Source organism: Cajanus cajan, chromosome 10, assembly GCF_000230855.2.
Source record: "Cajanus cajan strain Asha chromosome 10, NIPB_CcT2T_4, whole genome shotgun sequence".
Lineage (NCBI taxonomy): Eukaryota > Viridiplantae > Streptophyta > Magnoliopsida > Fabales > Fabaceae > Cajanus > Cajanus cajan.
Genome location: NC_138526.1, coordinates 24,436,138 through 24,448,695, shown reverse-complemented (window position 1 = coordinate 24,448,695; position 12,558 = coordinate 24,436,138). Strand labels below are relative to the sequence as shown.

At 38.4% G+C, this 12,558-nt stretch overlaps 1 protein-coding gene across 1 annotated transcript; it reads right to left on the bottom strand.

Moving 5' to 3' along the window:
• Nucleotides 1–2,835: 2,835 nt before the first annotated feature.
• Nucleotides 2,836–3,471, bottom strand: LOC145952385 (uncharacterized). Its single transcript, XM_083064740.1, has one exon. It carries the CDS (start codon nt 3,469–3,471, stop codon nt 2,836–2,838), a length of 636 nt encoding a protein of 211 aa, XP_082920866.1.
• Between the last annotated feature and the right edge of the window lie 9,087 nt (nt 3,472–12,558).

Below are 12,558 nucleotides of genomic sequence, written 5' to 3'. Positions count from 1 at the left end.
CTTTAACACTTGCTCGTCTTGCGCATTGTGGCCATTTATGTTGGATAATCTTAAATTTCTAGAGATATCCGAGATATCCGAGATATTCGAGATATCCAAGATATCCGGGATATCCGATTTAGTTATCTGGAATTATTTGATTTTGAGTTATTTGGTTTCAGATTAGATAAGATAGTTTTTTGGTAAGTTTTGATTTGATAAGATATTTTATTATCTTCTTGTTAATTCAGTACGTTGTACAATGGCTATTTAAAGGCCATCTCTTATTCAATAAAAATTACAGTGAGTTGCTACGATCACCCACAATTTTAGTGTTACTCGTCTCTCTTAGTTTTTCTACAAATTGGTATCAGAGCTATATGCTCTGAGTGCCGAGTGTGAGAGGAAAACAGTGTGCGCCTGTGAAGGGGGAAGAGAGAAGAAAGAGAGAGTAATGGCAAAGGTTGTGAATGGAATGACCGTACCACAACTGTCAAAGAAAACCAATTATGATAATTGGTGTTTACAAATGAAGACCCTGTTGGGTTCCCAAAGTCTATGGGACATAGTGGAGAAGGGGTTCCAAGAACCCGAGGAGGACGAAGACCAATCTGTGGCTCAGATTGCCGCATTGGAAAAGACACGAGTGAAGGACAAATCGGCTTTGTATTTTTTGTACAATGCCGTGGATGAGTCAGGTTTCGAGAAGATTGCAAACGCTGCATCTTCAAAGGAAGCATGGAAGATCTTAGAGGTTGCGCACAGAGGTAACCACCGTGTCAGACAGATTCGACTTCAAACTCTCCGAGGAGAGTTTGAGAGTTTGAAGATGGAGGATAAGGAACAAGTATCCGAGTACATAACTCGGGTGGAGAAGGTGGCTAACCAACTAGGAAGGAATGGGGAGCCAATGCCAGCAAGTAGAATTGTGGAGAAAATCTTGAGATCATTAACAGATGATTTCGAGAGTATTGCATGCGTAATTGAGGAGTCAAAGGACTTGTCAGTTCTCTCAGTGGAAGAGCTCGCTGGGTCACTCGAAGCCCACGAACAAAGGAGGAGGAAGATGAAGAATACTCTTGATCAAGCATTACAGGCGCAACTTGATTTGAATGAAACTCGGAACACTCAGGGCCGAAGATCAGGAGGACAAGGACGAGGTGATCATGGAGGACGAGGCAAAGGACGAGGTGATCATGGAGGTGATCAAGGACGAGGTAGAGGACGAGGTGATCATGGAGGTGGACAAGGACGAGATGATCGTAGCCAAGGAAGTCATCCGAGGTCCGAGGTGGAATGTTATAAGTGTGGCAAACTCGGCCACTACGCAAAGGAATGCAGATCGGCAAATTGCTACAACTGTGGCAAATACGGTCACATAGCAAAGTATTGCCGAGCTAAAAGCCGAAGTGAAGAAAAAGGGAAGAATCTTCTCACAGAAGAAGAGGACGAGGAAGCAGGAATTTTGATGATGACGCAGAGCTCGGAGACCAAGCTACGTCCGAGTTCTGCCTCCGAGGTCCAGCTAAACTTGAGTTGCGTCGAGAGATCAACAATTGAGCCTCCAAGCTCATATGAGAAGTCAGAAGCCGAGCTTGATTCAAGTTGCCTAAACAACTCGGTCTGGTATTTGGACACTGGAGCGAGCAATCATATGTGTGGAGAAGAAAGTTTCTTCAACGAACTCATCAAGGTAAAGGCTGGATTCGTGTCATTTGGGGATGATTCCAAGGTGGCGGTAAAAGGGCGTGGAACCATCAAGTTTATACAGAAGGATGGACGAGTTGGAGAAATAAGGAATGTCTACTACGTTCCCGAGCTTAAGAATAACATCTTAAGCATGGGGCAGATGATGGAGAAAGGAAACTCGGTTCTGATGAAGGATCGAGTGCTTTATTTGAAGGACAAGCATGATCGTTTAATAGCCCGAGTGGAGATGAAAAAGAATCGGATGTATAAACTGGAGATGAACATCATTCAAAATAAGTGCTTAAAGCTAGACGTGAAGGATGAAGCAATGATGAGGCATTCTCGTTTTGGGCATTTAAACATTGGAGGTTTGACCGAGCTATCAAAGAAGGAGTTGGTGCATGGACTACGTGGTGTTGGGTATTCAAGAACAAGTTTTCCGAGCTCGTCCGAGTACAAAGCAAAGGAGCAAGACATCTACAACTCCACTGACGAGTTACATGTAGTATGTCTATTGACAAGAACAGAAGACATAAAATCTGAAGAGGTGGTACTTGATGAAAGATGGAAGAAAGCAACGGATGAGGAGATCGGATCAATTGAGAAGAGTGAGATGGGAAGTAAAGCTGAGCTAGTTGAGGAGTTTAAAGAAGTGAAGAGGGAGTTTGTGATGACCGATTTGGACATCATGAAGTACTTTCTGGGTTTAAAGGTGGACCAAAGAGCAACGGGTATTTTTGTGTCCCAAAAGAGGCATCGGCCACCTCGACGCAGGGGGTGCTGGACGTTGCATGGCTCGCGGGGCCATGGTACACAGAGGAGTATCGCGCTCTGGTGGAAGAAGCATCGAAATGAAAGAAGAAGGAGAAATTTAAGATTATGGGGGAGTTTTGTTGGATAATCTTAAATTTCTAGAGATATCCGAGATATCCGAGATATTCGAGATATCCAAGATATCCGGGATATCCGATTTAGTTATCTGGAATTATTTGATTTTGAGTTATTTGGTTTCAGATTAGATAAGATAGTTTTTTGGTAAGTTTTGATTTGATAAGATATTTTATTATCTTCTTGTTAATTCAGTACGTTGTACAATGGCTATTTAAAGGCCATCTCTTATTCAATAAAAATTACAGTGAGTTGCTACGATCACCCACAATTTTAGTGTTACTCGTCTCTCTTAGTTTTTCTACAATTTATCCGTTGCTCGTGAACTAACAAGCTACTTTGGAGTTCATCTACAGTCATGGTGTCCAAATCATGAGATTCTTCAATGGAACACACTACATAATCGTACCTTGAGGTCATTGAGCGGAGAATCTTCTCAATGACATTAAGATCAGACACTCGTTCACCATACATCCTCATCTTATTTGCAATTGTGAGAGTTCGAGCAAAATAGTCATTAACTGATTCTCCGTTCTTCATCTGCAAAATCTCCCATTCACGTCGGAGGGCTTGAAGTTGTGCTCGCTTTACTCTAGCAGTGCCCTGGTATTTTTGTTTTAAAGAATCCCAAATCTCCTTCGATGTCTCCTTCTTCAAGATCGTTTCAAGCACAGCTCGATCAATTGCTTGAAATAAATAATTTTTTACTTTTAAATCTTTTAACTTGAGCTCCTCCACAGTCTTCTTCTCGTTCTCTGTTAATTCAGCTTCTGCTGCATGTTTGGGAATCCCTGGATCTATAAGATTCCAATATTCTTTTGACCTTAAGAAGTTCTCCATGAGCATTGCCCAATGATCATAATGCTCATTCAATTTTGGAATTGCAGGTTGCACAAAATTGCCATCCGTAGCCATGATTGAAGTCTACTGCTTCTTGCTATAGTGAACCTGGCTCTGATGCCAGATGTTAACTCAGATCAGATTGTATAGAGTGCAACAGGATAGAAACATATCTAAGAGCACCTCTCATTCACAAATGAAAAACAGCCAAGTTTATAGACTTAGCTCTACAACTGAATTCCTAGAAAATAGCCAAATAACCCACGTCTAACAGCATATTCCTAGTTGTGGGAAAACAGATTAACTGAAACACATAAAAAACAGAAATATAAAATTTCAAAATAGATTTCTTAAACTAAAAATCTTCTGACTCAGTCAACAGATGAGAACCAAGACATTGTAGTTTCGATTTTTGCCTTTCTTACGTATCTAAAGAGTGGTTTATGATTGAATTGAAATTGAGCCATGCTGGTCTTTTTATAGTACCATATGATATATAATTCGTTTATATGGGAGTTTCTAAGAAAGATTCAGATGCGTGAGGTGTAAGGAATTTGTAGGGACACTTGCCTTTTTGATAATGTAGAATCTGCTGACTATTTTGACTATAATCGTTTTACTATTTGTTTTATAATATGAGATTATATATTATTACTAAAGTGTCCTAATGCCAAGAATATACGTCATAGTGAAAAAGTCATAAATCTTAATTTTTGCCAGCCATGACAATAAATTCTTTTCGTCCTAAAATAGTTTACTTTTGTTTATTCGGGGTGGTATTTTCTTATTGTAAGATTGTAAGATCAAACTCTGCACCTTAAGTTTGGCTGCTGAATATATTAACGAGAGTGTAGCCTTTAATTTAAAATAAGTTTAGGATTTTGTTGATAGTAGAAATTTGTTGAGTCATTATATATTTCGATTCTTAAGTTGGATTTTTGAAGAGATAATTTTCCGCTTTTGATTCTAATATTAATTAAGGGTATGTTAGGATAATTTCTCTAAAAGTATTTATAAGAGAAAAAATAGAAAAAATAAAATAAAATAAATTTTTTTATAAACTAATTTGCAGTGGTTCTTGCATGCAAGAAAAAAGAATACTCGCTAACTTGAGGTGATTTGCATAAAATTTTAGAAAATAAAAAAATACATCATTTCTTTATTACATATTTTTAATCTCCTTCAATAAAAGCACTTAACATATTCAATTATGTATAATCATAATTGAATATGCAATGATTATAATCACTATAAGAAAAATGTAAAATTTTTATGGAAAATTTCTGATAGATATGAATCGGTCGGAAATTTTTGACGGAATTTTTCGATGGATATTTTTATCAGAAATTTCTGACGGATTTATATTTCTGTCGGAAATTTCCGACAGAATTTTCCTTCGGAAATTTTCCATCAGAAATTTTTGACATCAATTTTCTGACAAAAAATTCCGTCAGAAATTTCTGACGGAAAAATAAATCCGTTGAAAATTTTTGACAAAAAATTTCCAACGGAATATTCTATTGAAAATTTTCGACGGATTTATATTTCCGTCGGAAATTTCTTATTTTAAATTTTTATTTTTAAATCTTATTTTTAATTTTTTATTTTAATTTTTTATTTTTTATTTTTTATTTTTTATTTTTTATATATATTTGTAGTATTAAAAATTTTATATATCTTTTAAAGATATAAATATATATTATAATTATTTATTACAAGTTTTTTATATCTACGATTAGTATTAAAGATGAAAATAAATTAGGTCACACCATATTTTATTATAATTTAGTTGGTTTGAACCTGACTTTTTTTAAAAAAATATATTTTAAGTATGACATATTTTTCTATCATAGACATTTTTTAAATATTTGGGTAGAACTAAAATCATAAAGACTTATTTTATAATAATTTAACACTATTAAAAATATAAAAATAAATATATTAAATTTTATAAAAATAAAGTTTAATTTATTTATGATATAAATATGTTTTTAATATCTAATATATATTTTTAGATGATAATTTATTTTAAAATATATCTTACAATAACAATTCTAAATGGAACATAAATCTTCTGATTTTTCTTATTTTGATTTTTTTAATCAATATATACAATTTTAATATTTTGATTTTTTCAATCAACGTATACAATAAATAAAAACTACAAAAGATAAGCATGCATACTACAAATTTTATTTTATCAAAAAACTATTTATTTTAATATATTACATTATATATGTGAATATTAAGACATATATATATATATACATACATATATATTATAGTTAAACTTTTTTAAAAAATTAATTCCTTATTAAGAAATTTTTTTTATCACATGAGAATTAATTTCCTTCAAAAATTTGACAAATATCAAATAAATAAACATTTTTTCTGAATCTATATAATTATTTTATTAGAATATAATTTTTATTTTTTAAAATATATTATTTTTTTAGATAAAAAATTATGTATATGTCAAATAGTAGTGGGGGCAAGTGCCCCACTATTCCAAACGTGCATTCGTCCCTGTATATATATGTATATATATATATATATATATATATATATATTGTACTGTCCGTACTGCGAAGCCGAGCTCCGAGCTCGGCATCACAACACAAGATGAGGTCGGGCACGCGCTACGCGACGTCAGCTTGGCATTTAAGCAGATCATAACTGATCTCGAGGGATCTCGCTTCGGACGAGATCCACTATCTAATCTTATCATATCTTATCTCAAGCCCAAGGCCCAAAGCAACCCTAAATCACACCAAGGTACGTGCATTACATATACGAGATTCATACTCATACAAACCCAAACTTTAGCATCAGAGTCTCTTTTGCAGGTACCACCCCCATCTTGGAGTATCAAGCGTATCAGCGAAGGAGACTCACCAATCTTACTCGGAGGATCACCTCTACAGCAGATTTTCGGTAAGAACATTTGGCGCCCACCGTGGGGCCGATCAAGACAGCTCTTATCGGCCACGCTTATGGTTTTCACCAGAAGCCATAGTAGACGCACAGACGACGCTAATCACTCAACTACCATGGATAACGAAGCGGCGTTGAGGAGACTAATCGACCAGGTCGAACAGATGCGGCAACAACACGCTGCCGACCGACAAAACATGCGTGCCAAGCACGACACTGACCTAGCGGCAATGCGTACCCCTAATGAAGCCGACCTGGCGGCGCTACGCGCCGAGAACGAGCGAATCCGCGCTCAACTCCCTCGACACCACTCTGATCATCCTCCTCATGTGAGCAGCCACCACGAGGAAGAAGAACACTCAGTCTCTCAACCTCGGACTGCGACCAAGGCACCAACTCAACGACCTGCCACGCATTGGTCTCACGCACCGACGCACAAGTCAGCCCACGAAATCAGCAAGGCCCCTACTCATGCCGCGGGGGATCAGGCAACCTTCCGCCGCCACCCTTTTATGGATGGCATTATGGAGACACCACTCCCTCACGGGTGGAAGCCTCTCCACCTCGATCGCTACGATGGCACGACGGACCCGGATGAGCACATCGACCTGTACACAACACAGGTAAATCTCTACACCAACAATGATGCTATCTTGTGTAACGTGTTTCCGACCTCACTTAAGGGGGTCGCGCTCAACTAGTACACCCAACTGCCTACCGAGTCCATCGACAGCTTCGGCACCCTAGTCAGGAGGTTCACATCACAATATGCGACGAGTCGGCCTCACCATGTCACTTCAGCCGCCCTGGCCAGTCTTAGGCAAAACGACGACGAACCACTCCGGGCATTCATGGAACGATTCGCTGCCACCTCGATCAAGATCAGAAACCTGAATCCCGAGGTCGCCCTACATGCCATGCTCATGGCACTCAAGCCTGGGCCATTCGTCGACAGCCTGTGTCGTGAGTCTCCCCACGACATGGACGAGCTCCGCGCCCACGCGGCAGGTTACATCCAGATGGAGGAACACTCAGCCTTCTGTGACCAGGTTCGCGGAAAAGGACCAGCGAAGCCAGAGCAGAGGCACAACGATAAGATCAAAGTCAACAACGACAGCTAGTTCAAGAAGTCGGCTAGGGAAAACAGAGGGGGGAGATATGACTTCTACACTCCCTTGAACGCACCTAGAGTCCACATCCTGGAAGAAGCCAGCAACAACAACCTACTCCCCCTTCCACCACCAGGTCACACTCCTAACAGCGCCGACAAGTCCAAGCACTATCGGTACCACAGAAACCACGGTCACACCACAGAGGAGTGTCGCACGCTCCGGGACCGTATCCAAGAGCTCATCCAGGCAGGCCACCTCAGCCAATATATCCAGCGACAGTAGGGTCACCGAGGAGGCTATGGTGGTCGGGGGCGTGGCAGAGGCCGAGGTTCGAGAGCCCGCACGGACCAATCCTCTAGCTCCCAACAAAATGCCGGCGGCGCAGTACAGGTCGAGATAAGCCAAGAGACAGGGACAGCCCCCTTACGGGGAGTGATTAACACAATCGCAGGTGGTTTCGCTGGGGGAGGCGCCAACAGCTCGGCCCGAAAGAGGCACCTACGAAATGTCAATTGCATCCACTCTACCACCTCGGCCTCGCACCAAAGCTCACCGCCGATCTCCTTCTCTGACGAGGACTACGCGGGTGTCAGCCCCAACCAAGATGATCCCATGGTTATCGTGGTAGAAGTCGCCAACTGGGAGGTACAGAAGACACTCATTGACCAAGGGAGTTCGGTCGACGTCCTGTACTGGCCGATGTTCCTCAGGCTAGACGTCCCCCATTCTCTCATCCAACCTCACACGGAGCCCTTAGTCGGCTTTGCAGGAGAGTGAGTTCACACTCGCGGGTATGTAGACCTACTGACAACTTTCGGAGTGCCTCCGGATACAAGGAGAGTCATGGTTCGATAGCTCCTCGTGGAGGCCAACACGTCCTATAACATCATTATCGGGAGGCCAACCTTGAATCAACTTGGAGCGGTGGTATCCACTCCACACCTCACCATGAAGTTCCCAGGGAATGACGGTAAAATCATCTCCGTCAGAGCAAATCAGAAGACAGCTCGGCAGTGTTACGCCGAAAGTCTGAAGATCTCCTCTTCCAGCAAGCAAAGCAAGGGGGATTCCCCCACCGTAGCTCCATAAGTTCCATTTCTTTTTTCTGTATGAACGAAGTTGTGCACTCTTTTCCAGCCTCAGTCTTTGAACGAGAGGGTTTTTAACGAGGCACACAAACACAATTAATAAAATCACTCATTTTCCTCAATCCATATTCTTATTTTTCGTTTGTATAAAGGACGAAATCGAACCAACCGCTTTCACTCTCACTAAGGTCGAATACGAACCTTAATACGCTTATCCGAGGTCGTGATAGACTATGGCCAAGGCCAAGGAATCCAAGAGGTGATATACTAAAAGAACCAAGAAGAATGGGATGATCTTAAAGACCTTTTTCTTATGTTTGTACATATAGTAGCTCTTTTGTATAGGTTATTTTTGCCTTTGAATTTGTGAGGCACTTTACTTGCTTTTTCTAGTGTTTGTATATTGATTTTAAGGTAGGCTACTTGGAGAGTTTAACTCCATTTAACCTCCCTAGTTGATACATTCATTTTGTATTTTTTCAGTAGAGAAAAGGGGGTGACATTTAGCAATACTTGAGGGTGTGACTAGTAATTGGGCCAGAAATGGGCCTAGGCAAAATTTTGCATATTGGACTCATTTTGCTCCTAATTTTTCATAGATTTGATTTAGCTAGGTCTCATCATCATATGATGAACCTAACTAAACCAAATCAAATATTTTTGAAATAAATCTTGGAGCAATTTGGAGCCAAGGCCGCCTAGCATTCTCTCTTGTTCATGGCCGAAAATTACTAGTTTTCCTTCTAGTTTTTGAAAGCTTCTCCTCCAAGTTTCTAAACCATTGTAAGTTAGGCTGACCTTACCATGGTTCTTAAGTGAACCATGGTCAAGGATAGCTTCTCCTACAAGTTTTAGAAACCATGGATGGTTAGCTACACCTTACCATGGTTCCTAGTGAACCATGGTTAAGGTTAGCTTCTCCTAGAAGCTACCTCCCCTATATATTTGTAAAACCCTCTCTTGTATTCACTTTTGGACATTAATGAGAATAAGAATTCAGAATTCTCTCTCATTTTTCAAGAGTCAATTTCGTGAGAACCTAGTTCCTAGTTCTCTCTCAAGGTTCCTTCTCCTAGAAGCTTGGTTCCTCAAGCTTCTCCACTTCTTCAAGAGGTAACCGAACCTCCTCAAAGGTGCTTCTCCTCCATTGAAGATTTTTCAAAGGAGAATTCCAAGGTCAAAACGTGATAACCTCATGGAGCATTTTCGGTCCTTGCATGGAAGCTTGGAAGAATATCAATCCTCTCCAAGTACTTCCATCAGTTTTGGTATCTAGAGCCTAGTGCTCTTGAGGTTTGGTGTTCTAATTTTTTTTTGTATGAATCCGTGTTGTATCTTCCTTCTCCTATGTCTAAATATGTGTTTGCTACATGGATCTAAATTTTCTAAATTTTTTTGATAGATCCTATATGTCACAAAAGAAGTAAGTTGATTCATGTTCTTGCTTGTTTCCGAATCCGTGAATCAATTGTGTTGTGCTTTAGGTTCTCTTTGCTTGTGCGTTTTGTTTTGTTGAGTATCTCCATTCATTCACATGTGTCCGTGATTGGACAACATGCATTGAGCATAGATTTTGTTTTTGAATCTCTTGTTTTGTCTTAGAAAGTCATGTGTAGTCCTTTTACTTGTTGAAACTTCCTATACTAGCTTGTTTGACCTATTTTTTTCTTTGTGTTGTGTGAGTCCGAAATTCTTGTGTCTTTTGATTTTTAAATCTGAACCTTACTACATGTGCTTTTGCTTTACATGTTTGAGTTCTTAATTTGCTATTAGTTCTAGCAAATTTCATAGAGTTAGGTTTCTATTATGTCTTGTTAAAAGTTTTGTCAAAAAAAAATTGTTAAACACTCTTCCTACTAGGTTTCTTTGTGTCTTGTTGTGTGGCTGAAACTTATATTCATTTTTTAGGCACTTAAAACAGAGACAAAACAGAGGTTTTTGTGTTCTAAAAACATTAGAAAAACAAGAGAAAGAGTGCTTAAAAATTTGACAAAAAATAGTACAAAATTGTGAAGCACTAGTTGAACATTACATGTGAACACCTCTTGTTTTGTGTGAAAATTTCTGTAGCAGATTTTTATGCTTACATCCGAGATTAATACTTGATTAAAACGCATTAAACTCCTGTGTTAACAAAGAAAAAAAAACAAAATAAATCACAAAGAAAACAAAAGAAAAGAACACAAGAAAAAGCCAAGGAGTGAAAATTTTAGCAAAATAGTGCTCTCGGTTTGGTAACATTTTGTGTGCCTTATCTTCAATTTTCTGTCCAGCCACATATGCAATCTTTTGAGTCTTATTTTTGTTTCTAATCTTAGCTTTTATTTTGTAATACACTCTAGTGCCTTTGATAGGTTATCTTTTGTGTGCTAGCTTCCTAAAATTACCTTAATTGTTGCTTGTCATTTTTGTGGAATTCCTTCTAGTCTTGTCTCATTTTCTTCCACCAATTGGTATAGCTGTTCCTAATTGTTCCTTTTCAGTTTTTGAACTAATATTCCAACATATTAAGGTGTGTTGAGTGCCTCTTGGAAGGTGTTGAAGGCCAAGCTCAAGGTTAGCCAATATTGAAGGACTTTGGTGGTGACCTAGGAGCTTGTTTCTCATTGGATTGGTTTCTTGGAAATTCATACACCTAGGAGTAACCACCATCAAGGTTGCTTCTAAAGAGGAGTGAAACACATTGAGAGGCTGTAAGCTAGGTGGCTGAAGTGGAGAAAGAAGGAGCACAATTTTTGTGAAAATTTTGTGAAGAATTTAGTAACAAATTTAGTGACGGAATTTCTTTTCTTCAAAAATTTCAATACCAAATCCATCACTAAATTTGTCACTAAATTAGTGGCTGATTTTTGTTTCTAAAATTCTTGGTGCAGCCACTAAATTTTCTTTAATTGAATTTACATTTCATTTGGTGTAAATTTGCATTTCATTTGAATGTGAATTTGCATTTCATTTGGTGTAAAATTTACATTTCATCTTTGTAATCTTTTAATTTCCAAATTTTTGTACAAGGCCTTTATTAAGGAGTGTCTTGGAGTGCCTTTGGTGTATCTCCATCTCTCCTTAAGTGTTCTCATAGTAATTTCGTTTAGTACTTGTGAGAGGGTCCTTGAAGGTCTTTGGTGCCTTTCAAGCTCTCACCTAGGTTTAATTGCTTTTCACGTCTAGTTTATGTTTTCTTGTCTTTAAGTATTCATGCAATTTATGTTTTGAACAATTTATGTTTTCAAGTTTTGATTGCATTGCTTAATTGTACATATTAGGAACTTGCTTGATATTTTTCTTTTGAAAAGAACTTTGAAAAAACATTTTGTGCAAGGCAAAGTACAAAGGGGTTTAGAGATTTTTACTTGAAGAGGCTTGGTTATTAAGTGGCTCGATAGTAGCTCACCTCCCTCCAAAGTTCAATTTGTACTCTTAAACCTCCAAGTGCCAAGTCTAGTACTTCCAAAAATATTATTTTCTTAAAATCTATTTTTGTGTGAAGAGAAAAATCTTGTTGTTTAAAATGTCTCAACAATCCAACTATAGTGGAAGTGATAGCTCTCCTAAAAACATTTCTTACTTAACAAAAGAGCTAAAATCACTTAAACTATGGAAGAAGTAAGAGGCCTTTCAAAAAGAGAAGGAGAAAATTGAAAGAGAGGCCAAACTTGCTATCCTAGATGAGAAGTTGAGAATTCTTAAACAAGAAGAAGAAAAATTGAAAGAAGACATGAGAAAACACAAAAGAAGAAGAAAAATGAAAATCAAAAGAAAAGAAGAAATAGAAAAAAATAGAGAACTTTGTGCAGGGAAGAGTAAAGAGGAAGAAATATCCTCTAAAGGATTTGTGACTAAAGAGAATTGTTTTACTACTAAAACTCCTATGAAAAAAATTCTCTTTATTCATAAAGATCTTAACTCTTGCCCTCATTCTGCCACTAGTCTTGAAGAGGAGATTCATAAATCATTATTTTTAAAGAAAAAGAGTCTCAACTTCAAGATTTGGTGAAGGAGAAGTGGACTTCACTTAGTTCCACTTCTCA

Coding starts and splice junctions, on each gene's coding strand:
- LOC145952385 (XM_083064740.1), bottom strand. CDS start 3,471: ATGGCTACGGATGGCAATTTTGTGCAACCTGCAATTCCAAAATTGAAT.